Genomic DNA, 22,684 nt, shown 5'->3' on the forward strand with positions numbered 1-22,684 from the left:
AGTGCCGTAAATCGTTTCATCCTGGAAGCGACCTGGGGCGGACCCGGACACAGTTTCCTAAAGGTATGGATATACACTATATAGAAATAGCTTATCTTCACACCGATGGTCTCATTTGCTGTTGTAGGTCACGCACAGACATCAGCAGAAACGAGAGACTTTTGCATATCCAGTTAAAAGTTCCTTGTAGTGGCTTTAAGTTATGTCAAAAAAAGCTTTGTGAGGTCACAGTGACCTTGACCTTTGACCATCAAATTCTAATCAGATCATCCTTGAGTCCAGGTGGATGGTAGTGCCAAATGTGAGGAAATTCCCTATGAGGATTCTTGAGCTGGACATATGGCTGCCATAAACACACACACTGCAGCCTACATATGAGGGCTACAGTCTGTAATCATTATTATATTATTATAAAGCAGCAGCCTACAAAGACTACGTTTACATACACAATAATATTCTACTATTATTCTGAACATGACAATATTCTTGATTTGATGAGGGTCATTTAAAAAGCATATTCTGTTTGGATATTCTGAATTAGGCCTTTTCCCCAAAGTAGCATTAGGATTATTCGAGTTTTACGAGCATTCTTTGGACATGTATACAGTGCATTCAGAATATGTGTCTCCATTGGGGTTTTTAGCACAGTTTTCAACACACAGCCTCTTGTCTGTTTACAGCTGGCTCTGTTTGCTGTCATGGATGTGTTGTACACAAACTAACCAGCAGTTTGCAAGGCTGTGGTAAAGATGGATGTCCCAAAAAAACCCACATTTCTGGTTGAAGAAGAAACACACCTACTTTTAAACATTAAGAAAGACTTAGATATCAGAACATCGACCTTTTGAACAAAGTGTTTGAAGGAATTAGTGATGTCATTATCCTAGAATTTCTGAATTAAAATAATTACCTTGGAAAATATTGATATTCGATATTAAATTGACACAGAGCGAACAATTTTAATGTTATATCAAAGATAAATAAAACAAGGCGATAACGCGACAACATTAACAATAAGAGAGAGTGAGAACGAACAGCTGTACTGATGTTTCGATACTGCAGAAAATTAGCATTTAAACTGCTTAAATATTCAAAATCAATATATAAATCAATTGATATTTTTGACAACACTAGAAGGAATGAGACAGGGAGGCTGTGTGCACAGTCAAACAACACCGCCACTGGTGGAAATTTTGATGCAAATAAGCAAAATGGCACAAGTGGCTGCAGCCGTTCCACATTTCCATATTTTGACGTGATAAATAACGTATTGGGCATGTTATTGGAGTAAAAATGGCTAATACATAAATGTAAACCAGAATATGGGTGGAACATTTATTTTTCTTAGCCATGTCAACAGTTTAGTAGGAATTACGGCTGCCCCTTGAAAGCTGGAGATTCAAATCATCAGTCTTCCGGGGACGTTTTGGTTTGTGCACGTAAATGTAGTCAATGTAAGAAGAGGCATAACTTAAATCGTAATGCACAAGTTGAAGGGTCTGATGGAATCACATTTCACCGGAGTTGTACTTTGTATGGCTTCTTGACAAATAAATAAATTGATTGATTGATTAAAGAAAATGATGATGAAAGTACAAGAGTTGTGCAGGTTGTGCAATGTAGAACTTACATTCATAATTGACAAAGGACACCTTGGCGGTCCCCTCTGAGAGCATCGCGACCTCCTTCACTTTCTGATTCCCGCCGCGCTTGGTCTCAAAGTACAAAGTGAGCATGTCTGAAGTGGTGCCAGGGTGCAGGTTCTCCACCAGCACGGAGTCAGTCTGCTCAGTCTGTTCTAGAGTCACTGAGACCCCATCCAGCTTCCTCTTGGAGATTTTTGCACTCAGGTTTTGGAAGTCTACAAAAGAAAAACAATATATTTTCAATAACAACAATCTTATAAAAGACACTGACACCAGGCAACCTTTAGAAGATAAAAACAATCATGTGCTGTTCACACACCTTTCGAGAAGGGTTGGCTGAGGTGAATCAGGATGAAATCTCTCCCCGGTGAAGGATACAGAGTGTAGTCAGGCGCATTCAGCCCCATCATGTTCTCCACATAGAGCTCTATCATCTCTGTGCTGGTGCTGGGCTTGATCCCCCGCAGCAGCAGTCTACATGGGTCCTTTGAGGCAGGCTTTCTCACACTCAGCTCCACATTGAGCAGAACGTGGTGCCCTTTGGACAGCACTCGAGCTGCAGCTGTAAAAATGATCGCAACAGAAATAAAGGCAGAATTAACACACGGTAAATTAATGAGAGATGAATGTTTCTATTTATTGTCTTGAATGAGAATATTCTTTGGAGCACAGTAACGCTTTTTTTTTAAACTTCAGTTATCTGGAAGTGGTTGAAAAGCTGTTTTAAGTTGTGTCTGAATAAGATACTAAAAAAAAAGTGTTGATGATGATAGTGCTGCAATTAACTGCTCTCATAGCTGTTACTTAATTTTTTTAAAAGAAATTCAGAAGACTGCGAAAAGCTTTGAAAGACTTACCTTCTGCCTCCTCAAACACCAGTATGGCGTGGTCGCCCTTCTTCTCCACAGAGACGAGTGGACCTCCCCCAGAGCGCCGCTTATTCTCAAAGTAGAGAAAGAGCAGCTCCTCGTCCACTGCGGCGGGCAGTGCCGACACCTCCACCGTCCTCTCCTCCGGGCTTTCAACAGGCATCCTGAAAACACACAGGTCACATCAAACCAGTTAAAGTAGTTCAAATCATTTGTGAAAGCTGTGGCAGAGTCTTCCAGAAAAATTTCCACTCATCTAGGGTCAGCCTTTAAGAAAGTCTTCTTTAATCCATATAACTACATTCAGCGCTCTGTCTTTCATACAGCTGATTATGTAGCTGGAGATAAACTTGCTTTTGACAATGCATTTGTGTAGTTTTTTTCTCTTTTGTATATTCACTATTGCTCTTTCATAACGCAAAAGTATTTCTTGATGGAACTGAAGGAATAATCAGTAAAATACTTGATTACTAAAACAGTCCATAGCTTCAAACCTTAGTTTACAACACTGTCAGCTGAACATCTTTGGGTTTGGGAACAATAATCAATGAATAAAAAACTGATTTCTTAATGCAGCCCTACATATAACATGTAAAATACTGCATATAAAGATAACACAAGAGTTCCTAATGTTTACATGAATGATATTTAAATCATAGCAAAAGCTGTCGCAGCAGGGTATCTTAAATATTTAAGACAATCAATATTTTAGAAATTATTGTTATTATTGTAGAAAAACATGAAAAACTGCATTTGATGCAAATATATGACCATTAACTTTACCTGGCATGTGATGTTTAATATGTTAAGGCTGTGATAATTACTGTTTTTACTTTTATGTTTTAATTATATTTAGTTGTTTAATTGAACTAATAGCCTAAATTTTAACATAATTCCACACAAGAGTACAATGTTTCTGGGCTATTATGAGCAGTTAAACCAAAAGTCGCTATTTAAAATATATTGTTATATATGTTGCTTTAAATTAACAGAATTATAATGAGGTGCTGATGAGGTGCTGATCACTGGCAATAGACTCGATTGCAGAGAACAAGTGTCGCACACTCTGGCTCCATATGCATATCTTTTATTTTGATGATGAAGGCCCAAAGGCCGTAATGCTTTAAATGAACATGTTATTATATTTTAAAAGTATAATTATGGTCAGTCCCTGAACATATGGGAGGAATTACATGTTTTGTTCCTATTACAAAAAAAATAAAATAATAAAAAATAAAATAAAGTAAAATAAAATAAAAATAAATATAAGTAAAATAAAATAAAATGAAGTAAAGTAAAATAAAAATATAGTATAAAAAATATAATTATGGTCAGTCCCTGAACATATGGGAAGAATTACATGTTTTGTTCCTATTACAATAAAATAAAATAATAAAAAAATAAAATAAAACAAAGCAAAGTAAAATAAAATAAAAATAAATATAAGTAAAATAAAATGAAGTAAAATAAAAATAAAGATAAAGTAAAATAAAATAAAATGAAGTAAAGTAAAGTAAAATAAAATAAAATGAAGTAAGTAAAATAAAATTCAAGTAAAATAAAATGAAGTAAAGTAAAGTAAAATAAAATAAACTAAAATAACATGAAGTAAAATAAGGTAAAGTAAAATAAAATATAATGAAAAAAAAAAAATCTGTGTCATTCTTTTGTTTGTTTACCGGTACTTTCCTTACAGCATATTTGCTTTTACACAAGTTTTACAGTGGTCATAATTCAGCTCACATAAACTTAGGCCAACAACAGCATTTCTATTTTAAATGCTAGTTTTCAGGGTTCCTTCACACATAAGTGGACAGAGTTTGGACATGAGCCTGTCATGACCGTGATCATGATCATGGCCTACACCTCACTGACTGTTCAGTGCTAACGTTACCTGACAGGAAGCTCGGCCTGTATCACCGCTGCAGTGTTTCAGGAGCGAAATGAAGGTGGAGTTTTAGCTGCAAGAAACATTGACTTAAACTGTTTTGACCTTCAGAGTCACTGTAGCTCTGTGTGCGGTTTTCTACTGCGTAGTTTACCTCAACTTTGTGTTCGTGTCTGCTCTGTCGGTTTCAGCTAACTGGAAAGTGAAACCATGCAGACCACACAGTTGCCATGTTTGGACACGGCGGCGGTAAAGCTTTTTGTTTAGACGACGGAGTTGATAATAAATATTAACGTAGGATGTTCAGGTTGTTTTTGAGCATAACTTACCTGTGCTACAAGGAAAACATTTGATCCTAAAGTCGTTCCGTCCAAACGGGCTGAACTGAGCACTTCCTTGTTGTGCAGCTTGTTGAATCAGGGTGACGTCATCAGCGGCGCGTCTTAAAGGGGAACACACACTTTATTGAGCGATCATGGAGGCTGCAGCAGGGGTCAAAGGTCTCTGACAGCACAGTCAACAGCGGTTACATCTGGTAAAATATTACGGAAGTAATTATAACATACACACAGTCCAGCCCAACCAAATTATAGCTAAAGAAAACGAAAACTACATCAACTATTCGATATTCAACACAAAAACCCAACACAAACTTTAATGCTGTTTGGCCCTGAACAAACAGTACATGGTGGTAAACTATCGGACCACTGTGACAGATCAGACACTGAGAAAGACACTGACTATGTACAGACTCAGTGATCACAACCTGGACATACACAGGCTGCTGAGAGAAGACAGGCTGTGTCAGCTCTGTCCTCAGAGACAGGTGGAGACAGAGCAACAATTCCTGCCACAGTGTAACACGTGAAGACATCACGACAAAGTTCTTCAAAAAAAAATTAAATGCAAACTCCAAGATTTTGATTCACTGATTCATTCAAAATGCAACATCTGCTTGAAAGAAAATAGTGTCAGCGCGATAGATGCAGCGAGATATGTCAGTGCTTGTCACAACACAGCACAACACATAGTTCATCTCATCACAGATCACACTCTGCCTTTTTATTTACTCCGTCACTTGAGGTTTTTTCTCCTTTGAAAGAAACTAAAGCAGCCAGTAGCTTTTTGCATAACACAAGCATAGACAGCTTTTTTTTCTTTTTTAGAAGGTGCTTAAAAGTAAAAAGTGCAGACTGTATTAAGTAAGGAATGCTGGGAAATATATAAAAAGCACAGGAGGTGAAAATTGAAATTGGATTAAACTGATGCTATAAATGATAATATATAAAATATAAATAATATCAATAAATTAAAAAAATGCTTGATGCTACCACCATCCAAAACAGTTTCAAAATATAACTCTAATCATAAATAAATGTAGCAAATTGCCATTATTACTACTGGTTTGTGGACTCTCATTCTGAAGCCTCAAGTTCTGCACTACTGCTGCTGCCATCTTGGTTTTTTGAAACAGAGGTGATCGTTCAAATACCCATACTACTATAGTATTTAGTATGCCAGAAAAAGATTTAATATTTCCTAATACATAGTATGTATTTTCAGTCTGGTTTCCCCGTGTAAATTGGTCAAAGAGACTGATGTGAACAACAGTTTTTGGAATTGGTCCAGTATTGAGGGAGCAGGCAGTGGCCAGCAGCCGTTTTGTCCTGCTGTTTTATATTATATTATATTATATTATATCTTACTATATAATGTCGAAAACTCTGTGTGTGTGTCTGTTCCATGTTTTTCTCCTCACTGACTTGGTCAATCCATGTGAAATTTGGCACAGTGGTAGAGGGTCATGGGAGGATGCCAATGAAGCAATATTACATCAATTGGCCAAAGGGGGGCGCTATAGCAACCGATTGAAATGTCAAACTTTGAATGGGCATATCTCATGCCCCGTATGTCGTAGAGACATGAAACTTTGCACAGAGATGCCTCTCCTCATGAGGAACACATTTGCCTCAAGAACCCATAACTTCCGCTTATATAGATTTTCCGCCATTTTGAATTTTTTGAAAAACACTTCAAATGGATCTCTTCCTAGGAAGTTTGAGCGATCTGCATGAAACTGGGTGAACATAATCTAGGGACCAATATCTAAAGTTCCCTCTTGGCAAAAGTTGGAAAACTTACTAAAACTGAGCTTCTATAAGGCAATGAATATTGCGGAGGGCGTGGCTCATCACATAAAGGTGTATAACATCTCAAGGGTTTCACCCATCACCACGCAACTTTGTAGGCATATGACCACACATAATCTGAGGGGACCCCTCCATTATTGACCCCATCAAACAAAATGGGGGCGCTAGAGAGCTCATTTCTTATCTAGGCCTAACCGCCATATGGATTTTTACTAAACTTGGTAGATATGTAGAACAGGACGCCTCAAGGTGACTGGAGAAATTTAACTCTAATTGGCAACTGGGTGGCGCTATAACAACAGAAAAATGCTTCAAAATGGCTAAAATGCGACCGATCGCTGTGGCTCCCCCTGTGGACCAATGTTGGTGTTTTCCTAATGTTTGGTATGACTAAGTCATGGTATGGTATGCTGTACATAATCACGGAAACTGTCAGTGTGTCATTCTGTCTGTCCCACATTTTTCAACAACTCTGTCTGAATACATTGCTCTTCTTAATGGGTTCAGTTGACTATCTAATCTGCAATTTCCTATGACCTGTATCCCAGACACACACCATGTGAAACTGTGTGTGGGCAACTGTGCACTCAGTGAGTATGGACTAGTTATATCATATTATACAAAACATATCATGCTGATTGCCTTGATTTTTCTGCTACAGTTTTACATATTAAGTCCTGGACTTCTGCTCCAACACACCTCAAAGGTATACACTGTATTTTTCAAACCACCACATTTATTCATCCAGGTACTCCTTGCTTTGCATATCTAGTTATGAGTTCACACACAAACATATTAAACCTATTTAATTACCTAACAATTCCCACCTGTTACACCATCACAATCATCTCAATAATCATGATGCAATAATGTTATATATGATGACGTAACAACCCCAAAGGGGTAATTCTGCATACTGAACAATTTTACTTTTTATCATATCATATGCTGATCTCACTTCTCTTCTTTTCCTTGAGTAAAATTCTTCATTCAGGTCTTGTGATTATGAGGCTTGTAAAATCTGAAAGTCAGTGCTGTGTAACGCACTAAGTTACAGGCAGGAGGTAATTAGGCTCTTTAGCACTTGCATGCATTTTATGGCTGACATTAAAGTCAACATTAGATCAGAGGGCCTCACTGAGTAAATTAAACCGTACAGAGGTGGTGGTAGCAGCGTGGACTGCATGAATGCATTTATATTTAGCAGTACTGAGCTTTAGGTCATTTGAATGGCTGCAAGTCTGACAGACTCCATGCACTGCATCACACAGTCTTTAATTATGAGCTTATATGTCCTCAGACTAACTCCAATAGAGTTTGCATTGTGTGTATAATAAGAGATTTCTCAGGCTGAATGAGACTATAGGCTGTGATCCAGTGCATAACTTATAATTACTCAGATGGCATTATACTGTATAAATGGAAATAGGAACTAATGAGGTTCCAGCAAGTTCAGATCTATCTTATATCTCATAAACTATAAATGCTTTCATTACAAGATGTGCTCATATGATTGATGAGTGTGCCATACTGTGTACCTTAAAATAGACTATAAATACAGTCACTGATTTGAACTCCACAGCCTGTAAAGATAAATATGTATCATCAAACTCAAGAATCATAAATATCATCATTATGTGCTCAGCAGGAGCTGATCAATGTGCAGCACTGAGCATTTTAAATTTTGAATGGAGTGTGCTCCTGTACACCAGCTGAGATATGAATATATCTCATTACCTTTACATGTCATTATTATAAATTCATACAAAGATCATTTGCAGGCCGAGCTGAGCAGTTTTAAATCTTAATGTAACATATACAGTGCATAAGGCTGTGTTATAAATACAGTGAGGGTCAACAGGACTCCATAGTCTTTAATGTCACATTCATGTCATCATCATGAGTTGTGATGTTTAAATTAATTTTGTGCTGTTTGCAATGGACAAAGCTATAGATACCAAGTTGAATGATTTTTTTTAAGTTATAAAGAATTAAAATGAAGTGGAAAGACAGAAATAACATTGGACATAACATCGGAGTGACAGGCAAATATTAAAAAAACAACCAAAGAGTCATTGCACAGATGTTGGGCTCCAACAGCAATATCACTTTCATTCAATCATTCAAACCTTTATTTAAGACTCGGGAAATCAATTGAGGGAGAGCCTCATTTTCTGTGATGCCGAGCGTGAACAAAGACATTAAAAACAGTCAATAAGCAAACAAAGAGCCATCATGCATATCAATTAAAACAGAAATGAAATCATACAAAACAACGAACAACAGGGTGATAAATATGCCAAGCTGTAGATGCATAATTAAAAGCATTTACACTCTAAACAGCCATAAAGGTGCCTACCTGTTTAATCCAAACCAATATACACACACACACACACACACACACACACACACACACACACACACACACACACACACACACACACACACACGTATCCTTACCTGGGTAACAGCCTCCCCATACTGTCAGTAAAATCAGTGCTCCCATCTCTGCGTCCCTGCCAGGACCTTCCATATTATAATAATAGGTTATACATCTGTTATCAAACTGTGCATTTATTTTACTATTTTTCACTTTGTGCTGTTTTATTTATTAATTTATTTAAAAATATGTATTTCTTGTACTACTACCACTTGTATCATCATCATCATCATCATTATTTATTTATTTACAATCATACACATAGCCAAGCACACCATATTTAACAAATGTCTCCACATTTAACTGTCTCTACAAGATATCATTAGAATTATTCTGACAATTACTTTATTGTTTTAATCAGTTGTTTGTTATTTTCTACTGTTAGTGATATCAATGCCCCTCCTCCGCATTCCTGCCAGGACCCTCCATATTATAATAATAGCTGTCACATCTAAATATGAAACTGTGCATTTATTTTATTATTTTGTATTCCTTCCTTACTATTATCACCCAGCTGTTTTATTAATTAATTCATTTATAAAAATATGTATGTCTTTTAATAATAATAACAATAAGAATAATAAGAGTTTTAATAAGGAGAATTATAATGAGGAGAATTATTAGTCATCATCATTTTCATTATTCATTTACTTAAAAGCAAACACATAGGCAAGCAGCCCAAATTTATCAAAATTCCCCAAATTTAACTGCCATGACAGGATATTATTAGAATCATTCTGACGATTAGTTTACCCTTTTTATCTGTTGTTTGTTATTTTCTATATGCTGGCAGTGACATCAATGCCCCACCTCAACATCCCTGCTAGGACCCTCCATATTATAATATATATAATATAATAATAAAGCTATCACATCTAAATATCAAACTATCCATTTATTTATTTAGCGTTTAGTATTTTTCATTTTGTCCTTACTATTACTGCCTATTTATTTATTTATTCATATTTGTTTATTATATATTTTATTTTTTTATTTACAGTCATACACATGTGTGTGTGTGTGTGTGTACACAGTGTTAAATTCTGCACATCACCTTGTCTTCTTTCTTCGTCTGCCCCCCATTCCTCTCATTGTTATATCTGTGTTGTCACTATTTGCACTTGATTTTGTTTTTGCACCAATAAAAAAAAACAACAGAATAAATAAGTGTGGTTGCTGATTCAGCAGCCACTATAATTATTCTAATTTGTGAAAATGAACATGTTTGTCCCACAGCAGCCACCAAACAGCTGCACTGCACTGTGAAGTCAAGCTGTGAGACGCTGAGCTGCTTTATAATGAACAGAAAAAAGCAGGAAACAAAAAAACACGTCGCAGCACTCGGGGCCAAGTCCTCAGGGATAACAACTGTAGCTTAGGTTTTTAATCTCATTTAAGCATACAATTAAAACAAAATCAAACATCCTGCTGAAGCGCAGTTTACCATTCATTAGTTACATTCTGATAGCATCACATCGTGTGTTTAATACACATAGATTATTACAGCTTTTCTTGAATATGAAATGGAGAGAAGAGATAATAACCACGGAAGCCTTCTGGCATTCATACATTTTTATTATAAGTCTGTTAGTTGTGGTGTGTAATGGTGGATTAAACATACCACATAGAGAGGGGCACTAAGATAAACACCCCCTCACTAATTAAAGCTGACAAATGAGCATGTTTCTGATTTCATACTTTAAATGAAAACAATTTAAATGAGAGAGATGAAATGAATATCTATGAGGGAACGCACAACCTTCCCAACAGCGGAAAGGGAAATAAATTCAAAGTTCAAAAGAAATCTGGATGTTTTTTGGAAACAATTATTTTGCTGCTAGAACCAATGAAATGTATTTCTCTTTAAAATATTTTATTTATAATTATTCACATTTTCCTTTGTCTAATTAAATCATTTACACTGACCTCAACTTGCAATATTGAGTCTGCAGTCACCAGTCCGTGCAAACTATCCGTCTATATTATAGCCTCCCACACAAATGTGCATAAAACTGTGAAATGTATAATTTATAATCAATTAACCTCTTTGTCCTTTCACACTTTTCAGAAAAAAACTCCAGCTGTGTGTTTCTGTACTGTGCACTGATAACTGAATAACTGAATAATGCAAGTTTTTCATTATCCCGCTCTCCCACACAAGTCAATATTAATGACCTCTTCATACTCAGAAAAATACACAGCAAACATAGAAATTAGATTCTTGCTTTAATGGGTCTTATATAACTTCTCAACCAGTAAAACCTCGACAAGATTTGATCACACACAGGTGAGTGACGGACTCTGTAGTCATGTTTGAACACAGTTTTAAAAGTGTCACATTTGTCTCATAATGGACGAATCCAGTGATGTTAATGCTGATTCATGTTCTTGTCCACTAGGTGACAGTGTCCCCTGCAGAACACATGCACACCACTGTTGTCTTCAAAGTGGCTGGCAAATTTGAATTGAGCAAACATTGTGGTTTTGCCTCTTATCAGCACGCTCTCACATGGAGAGGAGAAAAAAAAAAGATCATGACCGGGCAAATGTCCCATTACGTTTCAAGGCACATGGAGCAAATCATAGCCTATCACATAAGCACCGGCAAGCTCTATTCCTGGCCAATCTGAAATAACACTCAGGGTGTTTCAGATAAGAGATTTGTTGGTGAAAATGATAACGCGGGGTCATAAAGCATTCGCACATCTACAACAAGTTCAGCAAATGCAGCTAATAATTTCAAGCTTGGGCAGCTGTGTGTCATCAAAACTGCAGAGACCAGAGCCAGGGATGTCGCCCACATGTATATGCCCAACAGTTTCTTCTCTGGTGTGTACAAAACATCTCATCACTTCAGATGATTATACTGTATGTATCATGAATATGATCCTTTAAATTGACACTGTACACACAACAAGAACATAAACTTATAAAGGTTGCTGACACATTTAATAATACGGATGTTAATAATTACAATACAGTACAATTTGATGGTAAAAATCAAGTCTTAAAATCTCCCATTAAAGGCACTTAACACCTTGTTATTCACATGTATATGTCACATTAATGTTCACTGATAAGGCACCCCTGTAAATACATCAGGTTTCAATGATGCATGATGAACGTCTACAACTTCAACAGCAACTTCAAGAACCTGGTGTTTGTGTTTCACTTCAAACTCGCATCATTTTTTCATAACACTGTGGCATGAAAACCGTATCGATGGCTTTTACCACAACACAACACTTCTTGCTGCAGGTCTAGTGCCAGTGGATGTGTTCTCTCATCAATGACTGCTCACTTTGTAATGAGCCATGTAGTTCAAAAAATAATAATCTGCGATCCGAGATTTCTTGAACAGTTGTAGCGTGACCTTTGACACTGCCCCAGCACTGCGCTGATAGCTGCAGCCACAGTTTGCGTGTAGTACTAACACTGGAAGCTACCAGCTCACGGGTAATTCGGGCCGTACTGTGGGTGGTGAGATCATGACCTCTGTTTTTTTCCGGGAAATTTTGATGAGAAATCTTAAATTCTACAATCTGAAAGAGGCTGTACTTATAAGCACAGTGGTTTTCCAATATTTGCTCATTAGGACAAAATACAAATACAGGCTGATGTGAATGTCAATAGTTTTGCAGATGCTTGATTGCTACTGAAGTATTGGACAAGTTAAATTGCAATTCAACCCAAGGAGGACAGGACTCTGCACCAGATTTCACTGCAATCCATCCAGTAGTTGTTGAGATATCGCAGTCAAAACTACAAACGTCAATCTGCTGGCGGGACAAGAGCAAACACCAGAGGTCAGGAAAGTTACTGAGATTTATCTTCTTTATTTCTATCAATCCATGTGTTAGTCTGGACCAAAGTGGTGGGGTGAGCGACCAAGTGATACTGCAAGCATAGCTATAAATGTGCACAGTTTCTGTTTTGGGGACTAATTTCAGATTTTTTTTTGACTTAATATATAAAAAATTGAGAAATATTAATAGTATTTAGTATGTCATAACCAGAATTTTATTTCTGGTGGTGTGGAGAGGGCTTTGAAACATCATACTGAACGTCATGTTAAGAAATAAAATTCAAAGGAAATATAACTTAACAAATCAATGCATAAATGAAATATGACAAAGTGAAATAACTTTACTGATTTTATTTCTGTGGTCAAAACTTGACCACAAAAGTGAAGTTGGCCATATGTTTGGGAGACTTGAACTGACTTCTAAAACCGTGGCTACAGCCCTACGGGTAGTACAATATGTTCTGTGGGTCTGATTCTGAATTAATTTCAAGGTCCGTTGTGTAGGATTTAAGACATAAATATAATCATAACAATGTTTTCTTTCGTGTATAATCACATAAACTAAGAATCAAACTGGCTCTAGATAGGGCCATGAGTGTTTTCACATTAGCCATTGTAGTTCTCCTACACATTTGGTACTGTACATGGGGGGGATTTTCAGTTGGTTGCGCTGTAGGAAGCAAAGAAGGAAGTAGTATAAAAAATGTAAGTCCTCATAAGAAGGAAGATTGGGGTGGTGGATGGGCCAAACAAACACAGGACTTTCCCTCAGGACACTGGTATTCAGAACCATGTTTTTTCCTAAACCTAACCTATGTAACTTTACTCAGGCTGTTCTCATGCACTGTTTGTACGTTTCCTACGAAAGGTAAAGCACCAGAATTCGTACATATTCCATGTAATGATATGCCAGTAATTTTTTTTACGTAACCCATGTTTTTTTGGATGGCTGTGATTACATATCCATTGCGCTGACAGGAGTAAAGAAAGAGACAGTTCCAAGTGATCCAGCTGGGAGGCAGGTTGGAGTGGTGGATGGTTCTCAAAACACAGGACTTTCCCCAGAAGGCCGATGTTCGGAACTGTGTGGGCATCCTTGCTTTTCCTAAACCTAACCACAGTAACTTTACTTGCCTAAAGCTAACCTCCATAACCAAGCCAGTCTCACCCCGAAGTCATCAAAACCAGCGCTTGTTCAGTGACCTCCGGCGTCAGACACTGACAAAAAAAGCCATCCTTTCACGTTCGCATGATACACGGGTGGTTGCTGTTATTGTTTAATGGCCCAGCGGCGTCAGGGGGAAGCGTGGTGGGACAAAAACGAAAGTTAAGGGGCAAAAGGTCAGAGTAGGGTGGGTGGGAAGCGTGGTGGATGGATCCATTAACCACTGACATTCACCCGGGAGGCCGGTGTTCACTTCCTGTTTGGTTGTAAAGCCAAACCACGTTTTTTTTTTTTACTGAACCCAACCATGTGCATGTGTTAGCTAAGTGGCTATGTTGTTGAAGGAAAAAAACGTCAATTCGCGGTATTGTACTGACGTAGTGCATTTATTTTGCATGTAACAGACAATGCATGTATCAGGCTGAAGTTGACACAACGTCCTAGGACGCCAAAAACCAACACACCCAGGGTACCTTGCACTTCATATCTCAACCTAGAAAGTCCATATCCAAACGTCGATATGTGACAAGGTCGGAGTGAGAATGTGTTGTTGTAACTTTACGTTAATTACCTAACTTTAAGTTAAGATTGTCATGTAATTAATGGGGCGCTGATTTGTAGGACATGATACGAAATGTTGTATGAGGATACGTTGCTTTACTTGCCTAAACCCAACCTAAGTAACTTAAGGTTAGGTACGTAACTTTATGTCAAATATATAATTCGTGGGCGCTACTTTGTTCAATAACATCCGAATTGTTGTATGAGGATATGTTGGGCTATGTCAAACTATATTTTACCAGCTGTAATCAGACAAGCAAGATGCAAGTAGTTCTTATAGTGCAAGTAGTTTATGCGAATTTGGTCAGAATTGGTCAGTGTGATTCTCATATCTGCCTTTACAATGGAAAGTTATACTGAAGTGATATTTACAGCAGAGTCTGGATTCTTTTATGTTTGTTATCTGTCAGTTTGGACGAAAACGGTTTCCATTATACTTCCTTGTCACGTCTATACATCAACAGATCAATCATGGCACTTTGTCTCCTGCTGTCAGCAGACCGTATTTATTGTCAGTGACCATAACCATACAAAGCTTAAGGTGGCCACAATGCTAGCCATTCATAAAAAAAGAACATAAAGACTATACACATACTATACAAGAGTACTAAAGCTGTTTATGTATAGCATGCTTGTTGACAAGACGTCTTTGTCTTGTCTGTTCACTCCCAGACAAATTTCAGTGGGGATTACTCAAACAAATGGCAGTGTTGCTTTTGTCTTACTGATGGTCTGTCGTTGCCTGTGTCTGGGCACACAGAGACGGAAGCTCTGTTGGTTTGTCAATAGCAGTGGCATTTCTTACACACTGTGTTAAGTGAAGAAAGAGAAACTGGACAGACCAGAAGAGTTCATATGAGAATGTCTTTGGGAATCATGACAAAAGCGTTCTTCCAGCGTGAGGCGGTGGAAAAATAATGAAAGGCTGCTGAGGTTCATTTGGTGGTCATTCCGCTGCACATATGGGCTCGGTATCATCTGCCTCGAAACATTCGGATTTTGTGCTTGTCTGCCAGCAGCAGGGTGACATTATATTCGTAATCTCCATCATGGACTCCCGTATGTCGAAAGGCTCCGGCCAAATGGTTCTCCTCCCAGTAGTGGTGCCAGTTTCCGTACTGGTCAGCACCGAATCCAAACACACTGACCTGGATGCAGAGGAGGAACAAAAGCACTTTTCTTTTAAAACACATAACAGCTTTTTGAGAGCGCCGTGTACTTGTCCTTGAACAGGTTTTCCATCTTACTGAGGAATTTTAATTGCATGTCCCTGAGACAGTGGTTGAACTCACCTCATCACATATGTGGATAGCGAGCAGTAAGCTGAGGAAGCCAGTGGAGGGATATCGTCCATGACCCTCGAGCCAAGACTCATACACGTATTTGAAAAATGTTGGACTGTAAATCAACACCTGCAACAGAGTTATAAGAATTTTGGAGCTCTTTGCAATTCACTCAAAGAAGTAAGAAAAGATTTTGAAGTTACAAAAAAAAAAAAAACTGCATTAGAGAAGACACAACAGGGAGAAGGAATATTCAACATAAGCCTTACACACTATACAGCCAAAAGTAGCATACTTTGGGGAGCTTTGGTCTGGGGCTGTTACCAATGGCTTGGGTTTGGCCGCTTAGGAATTATGAGAGTGGCCAATGGGCAGTGCTCCGTTTCAGCTTGACTGTTTCCAACATGGCGACTGGGTCCCAAACTTTCTCATTCAATCAAATATGTTTCTGAAAACATTTGGGGTGAGAAATAGGCAATGCAGTAACAGAATATTCATCCATAGTTGATCAGCGCTGCCTATTTGACAGTTTGACTGCAGTTCATAAGCAGTGACTGACATGACTGGCAGCTGCGTTAGAGACTCCTCAGCTCTGATTGGTTGTTTTTGTTATGTAGGATAGATTCTAGCAATGCCATTATGCTTTTTTTGACTATCTGTCTCACGCACTAATGTCTAGATGGAGTGAAAGCTTCAGCAAATATGACAAAAAGTTATTTATAAAACCTTAATGCTACAGCACGGCAGAGACTGAAAAGTGCTCTAATGGTATGCCTCTATATGCTGATGGAAAGTACTATGTCACTGTTCCGCTGCTGTTGTAGTGACTAATGGCACTTAAAATAGGTATGTCACTCCTGTTGACTGGCAGATAGCATTTTTCACCTGCATACCAGTGTTGTACCACTCTTGTTTTTTACATGCCAGTTCTTAGCTGTATATCACTTAAACTAATGGTATGTTGCTGCTGTTTGACCAGCATATGGCAGACTGAAACAATATGTCACTGGCTGATAACACTTCCCACAACCATATGATGACTCTTACTAAAATATGCCACAGCTGTGCAGCAATATAACACTTGACAAAGTGAAAAACCAACCAGGTCTCACTCCCATCTCGTCAAAAACAGACGCTTGGTCAGTGGCCCCTTTGGCATCAGACACCAGTGCACCAAGGCACCCTTTAGAGGCATTTTGTGAAAGCTGGGGCCACTACTATAGTATAAAGAAAGTCTGCATAGAGCAGGCAGGAGGGGAGGTGGATGGGTCAAACAAACTTTGACTTTCTCCTGGTAGACCTGGACCAGAATCCAAAAGTCAATCCAGTTATTGTAATAGCAACATGACAACAGAAGTTTATTTTGAAAGGACACAATGTATATAATGAGCAGAAATTGGCATGCCGTCCCTGAGTGTCCAAAACTGATGCTGGAGGGTACTTAGTGTCATGCGTCATACTTTGACATGTAGGGCCAATGATCGAGCGTTGGTATTTGACGAGTTTGGAGTAAGAATGTGTTGAGAAACGCTGAGGTGGAAGTCTCAGATCCTCTGCTCAGGTAAAAGTAGAAACACCACAGTGTAAAAATGGGCAACACCATTACAAGTAGAAGTCCTGCATTCAGAAATGTTACTCAAGTACAAAAGTATTACCTGCGAAATGTCCAAAGTAGCAAAAGTAAAAGTAGGTCTACTTAGTATGCCTAAACAAGCAATATTAATAATACATGGTATTATTGGATATAATTACTTAATGGTGTAATTTGTCCAATTTTGTGCATTACTGATTAGACTAAGAGTAAACATACAAAATGTACATAAAACCTTAATCTGAAGAGTCCCTAGTAACTGAAGTTGTCAAATAAATGTAATGACGCAAAGTAAAAGTATAAAGTCACATAAAATTAAAATACTCAAAGTACAAGTACCTCAAATATGTAAGTAGAGTGCTTGGGTAAATGTACTTAGTTACTTTCCATCACTAGACTGGCACACTGGAGTCAGTATACAGTAATTAATTGTTTTGTGATGAGATGTTCAATTATCACATCTAAGTGGAAAGTTAGAGTGTCCACATACTTTTGGCCATGTTGTGTGCATATGGGTATATTAAGTCCTCATCCAAACCTTGGTTTTGATGGAAGATGGAACAGAATACATCACTGCCAAACAAAAGTCATGTTTAAAAAGAGTATACGATAAAACCTTTGTATTACTCACCTTATCTTTGTTTGCCTTTATCCTGGCTGCAACAGGTGTATATGTGCTGTAAAATAAAAAAATACTAGGAGTTAAAAATGTGTTAAAATGACATTAACTGCCTTACAAAATCCCCAAAATCATTCAAATCAATCACTGGTATCACATCCACAATCACAGTATGAACTTCCATGACTTAAGTCTCATGTAATTGAGGTACAAGTTTCAGAGCTGAAAAATGAAGTGCCAAAAACTGCAGTTCCTCAAATGGCCACTTGAGGCTGGCTCCAAAAGTGAGTCAATCTCCATAGACCTCCATGTTAAAATGCCCAACTTAACAGCAGAATTAAACCTGTTTACAGCCTGGTAGGTAATTTCCCCTTTAACAACTGGACAGGAGAGTGAATCTTGTCGTATAATTCACTCTTTTTAATGTTATTAAGGCTTAAAGTTATGCATGATTACGGGTGTAGCTTCTTTAAGCGCCATCCGTTGACAAGTTGCTACCATGGCGCTACCACATGTTGGTTAGGTAACATAACCATGGAGTAACCCCAGAGCCGTAGCTGTTGCTATCTCTGTGTTTTTTAGCTCGTGAAAGTTTTATTGTTTGTTTATTGTTTATTGGATCCCCGTTAGCTTCTGCAGCATGCAAAAGCTAATCTTAGCATTTGGTTGTACTAAAGACACTTTAAGGAGTTGGATGTTCAATTTTTCCAGGACATAGCCTACAATTTGTTTTCAAGATGGCGCCAACATGAGTGGCAGCCTCTCCAGTAGCTCTGTCTCTGTAGTGAGACAGAGCAACAAAAATTAGCATTAGCATTATCACAGTTGACTATAGCTGTAAATGCACTGTGCTGCCCGAGCTAGCAGCTAGTGTTAGGGTTCGCTCCACCCAAATATGGTTATTTCTGACTTCAACCAGTGGGTGACATCATGGTGGCTGCGGCCATTATTTTATACAGTCTGTGTTGAGGACATGTTGAGGAATGTTGATAAAATATCATAACCATATTGTGAAGTCAGCACAGTTTGCTCACTGTCATATTTTTGCATTTTGCATCGTTAATCACATGAGAGCGTGCAGTGCTGAGTTGCTCGTCATTCCAGTTTGGTGAACAAACAGTAAAATTAAAAGATTAGAAATGGGAGAGGCTCTTTGAATAACAGTGTGTGCAGCAGCTCCTGCGGGGTGTCCACATTCAGTTTGCATATGAAAATGTTGTTTTCATAGGCAAAACTTGCATTTATACCATTCCCATGGATAAAGGAGCGAAGAGAACGATCACATTGAGCTGTTAAAGTGTAAATTTAAAGTCAGTGTAAATACCACACCACGCCTGTGCAGACTTTTTTGGGAAACGTAAAGGGATGGCATACTAATGACTGAAGTGAAGAGTAATGATTACACCGTACGATACAATCCAGACAAATGTTTCCAATTAAAATAAGGTTTATCAAGGCTATTGCCTCCGCAGCAGTGAATCTCATTAAAATTCAAAGACTGGCTTAATGTCGTTTGGAAGTGTGTGCTGTACAATAAGACTGTCCAACCAGCTCCTCTACATTTTGTGGTGAATGAATATGTAAATTGCCTGCATGGTGTGTGTCTGTTGCATTATATTACACACTACATTATACACGCTAATGTTAAAAAGTACATCCTTCAACACATACAGGCTTGGCATTTTAGCACAGAGAAGTGCTTCAATTTCATGAGTGTGCATATGCACCAGAAACAGTCCCCTCACACAGCTCTGTCCTCTCATAGTGCCCCAATCTATTTAACAAGACTAGAAAATGTAACAAAATAATTCACAGCACTACTGCCAGTAAAGTGAAATTTAATGATGCAGAATGATTGCCTTGGCAGAGTTGGAAGACAACTGCACATTTATAGGAAACATTTGTTTGGATTAATTCGTCCTTCTACCGTCAAACATGTTGGCGTGTTTGAGTTACTGGCAGTGGCTTCCTTTTTTTTTTTTTTTTTTTGGATGTCCACTAATGAAGCTAATGTTTCCGGGTCACTGAGAATGAAGCAGCTGAAGGTGAAATTTACTGGAAGATTAACACTGAGTGATTATCCTTGTTATGGCAATCTGACAAACAGGAATACTGAGAGTGTTGTTATGACAATCTGGTATTCGGAAAGTGTAAATGGATTTGGGAGCACGACACATGCATGATGTATCGTAATGTGTTCAAGGCTCTTAAATGTTTTTGAACTCTGATTTCATTTGGAAATGGTGTGGGAAATGAAGCCCCTCTGCTCCTCATGTATCCAAATAAGGATGAAAGTACATTTATGTTTTAGTCTTGCCAAATTATTACATTTTGGAGAATGAAAAAGAAAAAATTAAACCATGGAAAAATCAATATCAAGCAATGAGTACATACATGTCTTCATATATAGATGTGTCTTAAAGGTCCAGTGTGTGGGATTTAGGGGGAACATAATACAGTACGTATGTTTTCTTCAGTGTATAATCACCATGAAAATCTGTTTTTTTGTTCTCTTAGAATGAGCCGTTTATTTCTACATAGGGAGCGGGACCTCATCCACAGAGTCCACCATGTTGCACCACCATGTGTCCACAGCAACCTTGAATGGACAAACCCATCACTGGCTCTAGAGAGGGCCATGCACGTTTTCACGTCAGCCACCGCAGTTAGCAGCCCCTCCTCAATGAACAGTGTCGAAGTAAAACAGATTTGGTAACACTTTACTTGAAGGTATCTACATAACTATGACATGACACTGTCATTAACTTGTCATAAACATTATGTACATGTCATAAATGTTTATGGCTGCTGTCATTAAGTGTCATTTGATTTTTGTAATGACAAGTTGACATTGTTTGGGTTGTCTTTGTCATGACAACTTGACATTAAATTTGTTTGGGATGTCCTTATTATGACAACTTGACATAAACCAGAATGACATTAACAGAAGATGTCTTTGTCATGACAATAATAATAATCATTATGTCAACTTGTCATAAACACAAAGAGAGGTGCATTTCTTGTTAATGTCAAGTTGTTATTATAAGGACATCCCAAACAAATTTAATGTCAACTTGTCATGACAAAGACAACCCAAACAATGTGAACTTGTTATTACAAAAAACGAATGACACTTAATGACAGCAGTCATGAATGTTTATGACATGTACATAATGTTTATGAGAGGTTCATGACCGTGTCATGTCATAGTTATGACAATGTCATGTCACTCCTATGTAGATACCTTAAAGTAAAGTGTTAGAACACATTTTGTCAACGCGAAACAGATTTATTAAGTGTTTTTTACCAGTTTGAATCACTGTGTCTGTTTTGGAGAGGAAAGCAATTCTCTGGATGTTTTGGCTGCCAATGAAAATCTCCTGAACATCTGGATCTTAAGTTGTAAGAGAAAAGAGGTGAGCATGTGTTGGGCAAGCCACCCGTCTACATACCAAACAGCATTGGAGATGCACTGATTTATGATGTGAAAGTGCTGTATTCAGTGTTTTTACTGTCATAAATCACTGGGTCAGTTTGTTTTGGAGAGGAAGAGGCCTCTGTGGATAATTCGACTTGTGGTTAAAACATCCTGAACAATGAACGCTAAAGGAATCCTAACAGTTTTGTTCGAGCTTGGCACATGGGAGAAGTTTCAGCTCGTTGCAAGCTGCAATCCTCACCACTAGATGCCACTAAATCCCACACACTGCTCCTTTAAGATATGCATCAGTTTTGGACTTTAGGCATCCAATCAATGCCCCCTTTGTAATGCTGTTGGCTTTTTTTGGGACTTTATTGCCTGTGTTTCTTTTTTATATCATTAAATTTCATTTTTCTCATTACAAGTGATTTTTGAGCTTGCTGACATTCTCTTTTTCACAATTAATGTTTTTTTGAGGTGACACTTAAAAGAAGTTTTTAATAACCACATGGTAAACTTCTCTTTATTTGACAATCTTGAAGATTTCAGTCCTGGCTGATCTGATGAAACCTGTCTCCACTGGTGGTAACAGCGTATGTGCTTTAATACAGGTCACAGAGTTCTGGGAGCAGCAAAACAAACTGTTGTAGTTTTATTAAAAAGAAACTCAGGCAATAATTGCCTTTTTCTATCATTCTGTCAGCAACCTTGATCTGATTTTATGCTGCACACGGCATGAGTCTGTGGACAGCGGGGCACAGTAAAAGGAGTTGGTTATCTCGCTAAGTTAGAGGTGTGCAGCCTGTCGCCTGCAGCTCTTCATCTAACAGCTCACTGTGGCTGCTCCTGACTGTGTCATTACTCCCCAGCCCATTCTCATCCCCAGAGTCGACACAGATGCTTTGTCACACCCCTCGGCATGAGATATTGACGCCAAAGGCACCCTTTAGCGTTTAAATGAGGCACACTGACTAATTCCAATGTCAGCCTATCCACGATACCTGATGCTAAGAGCAACAAACATAGTATATAAAGCGTAAAGCGAAAAGTCAGTGTTGTTTTCACATAACTTTATGTAACTTAGTATTAAGTGCTGAGCTATGCTTTTTTAAGGATTATTTCTTTTTGGCTTTTTGCCTGTGTTAACAGACAGTTTGAGCGTGAAGGGGAGACATGCAGCAGTGGGCCACAGGCTGGAACTGAATCTGTGGCCCCTGCAGCAAGAACATTGGCTTTGTACATGGGA

The 22,684-nt window shown here is 38.1% G+C and overlaps 2 protein-coding genes across 2 annotated transcripts in view; both read right to left on the reverse strand.

Moving 5' to 3' along the window:
- parp10 (poly(ADP-ribose) polymerase family member 10) overlaps nt 1-4,860 on the reverse strand; it is a 17,371-nt gene extending 12,511 nt beyond the window's left edge. The window contains exons 1-4 of the mRNA XM_050034444.1: nt 4,733-4,860; nt 2,504-2,679; nt 1,966-2,208; nt 1,631-1,861 (exon numbers count right to left, since the gene is read on the reverse strand). Coding sequence (XP_049890401.1) covers nt 1,631-1,861; nt 1,966-2,208; nt 2,504-2,678 — 649 coding nt within the window. The 5' untranslated portion in view covers nt 2,679; nt 4,733-4,860. The remainder of the gene's footprint in view (nt 1-1,630; nt 1,862-1,965; nt 2,209-2,503; nt 2,680-4,732) is intronic.
- A 5,495-nt stretch (nt 4,861-10,355) lies between these two features.
- The window catches only part of LOC126384359 (CMP-N-acetylneuraminate-beta-galactosamide-alpha-2,3-sialyltransferase 1-like), a 44,652-nt gene continuing 32,323 nt past the window's right edge, over nt 10,356-22,684 (reverse strand). The window contains exons 4-6 of the mRNA XM_050035379.1: nt 18,030-18,075; nt 15,817-15,936; nt 10,356-15,672 (exon numbers count right to left, since the gene is read on the reverse strand). Of these exons, the coding sequence (XP_049891336.1) occupies nt 15,499-15,672; nt 15,817-15,936; nt 18,030-18,075 (340 nt within the window). The 3' untranslated portion in view covers nt 10,356-15,498. The remainder of the gene's footprint in view (nt 15,673-15,816; nt 15,937-18,029; nt 18,076-22,684) is intronic.

This window comes from Epinephelus moara, chromosome 22 (assembly GCF_006386435.1).
Source record: "Epinephelus moara isolate mb chromosome 22, YSFRI_EMoa_1.0, whole genome shotgun sequence".
NCBI classification, from domain to species: domain Eukaryota; kingdom Metazoa; phylum Chordata; class Actinopteri; order Perciformes; family Serranidae; genus Epinephelus; species Epinephelus moara.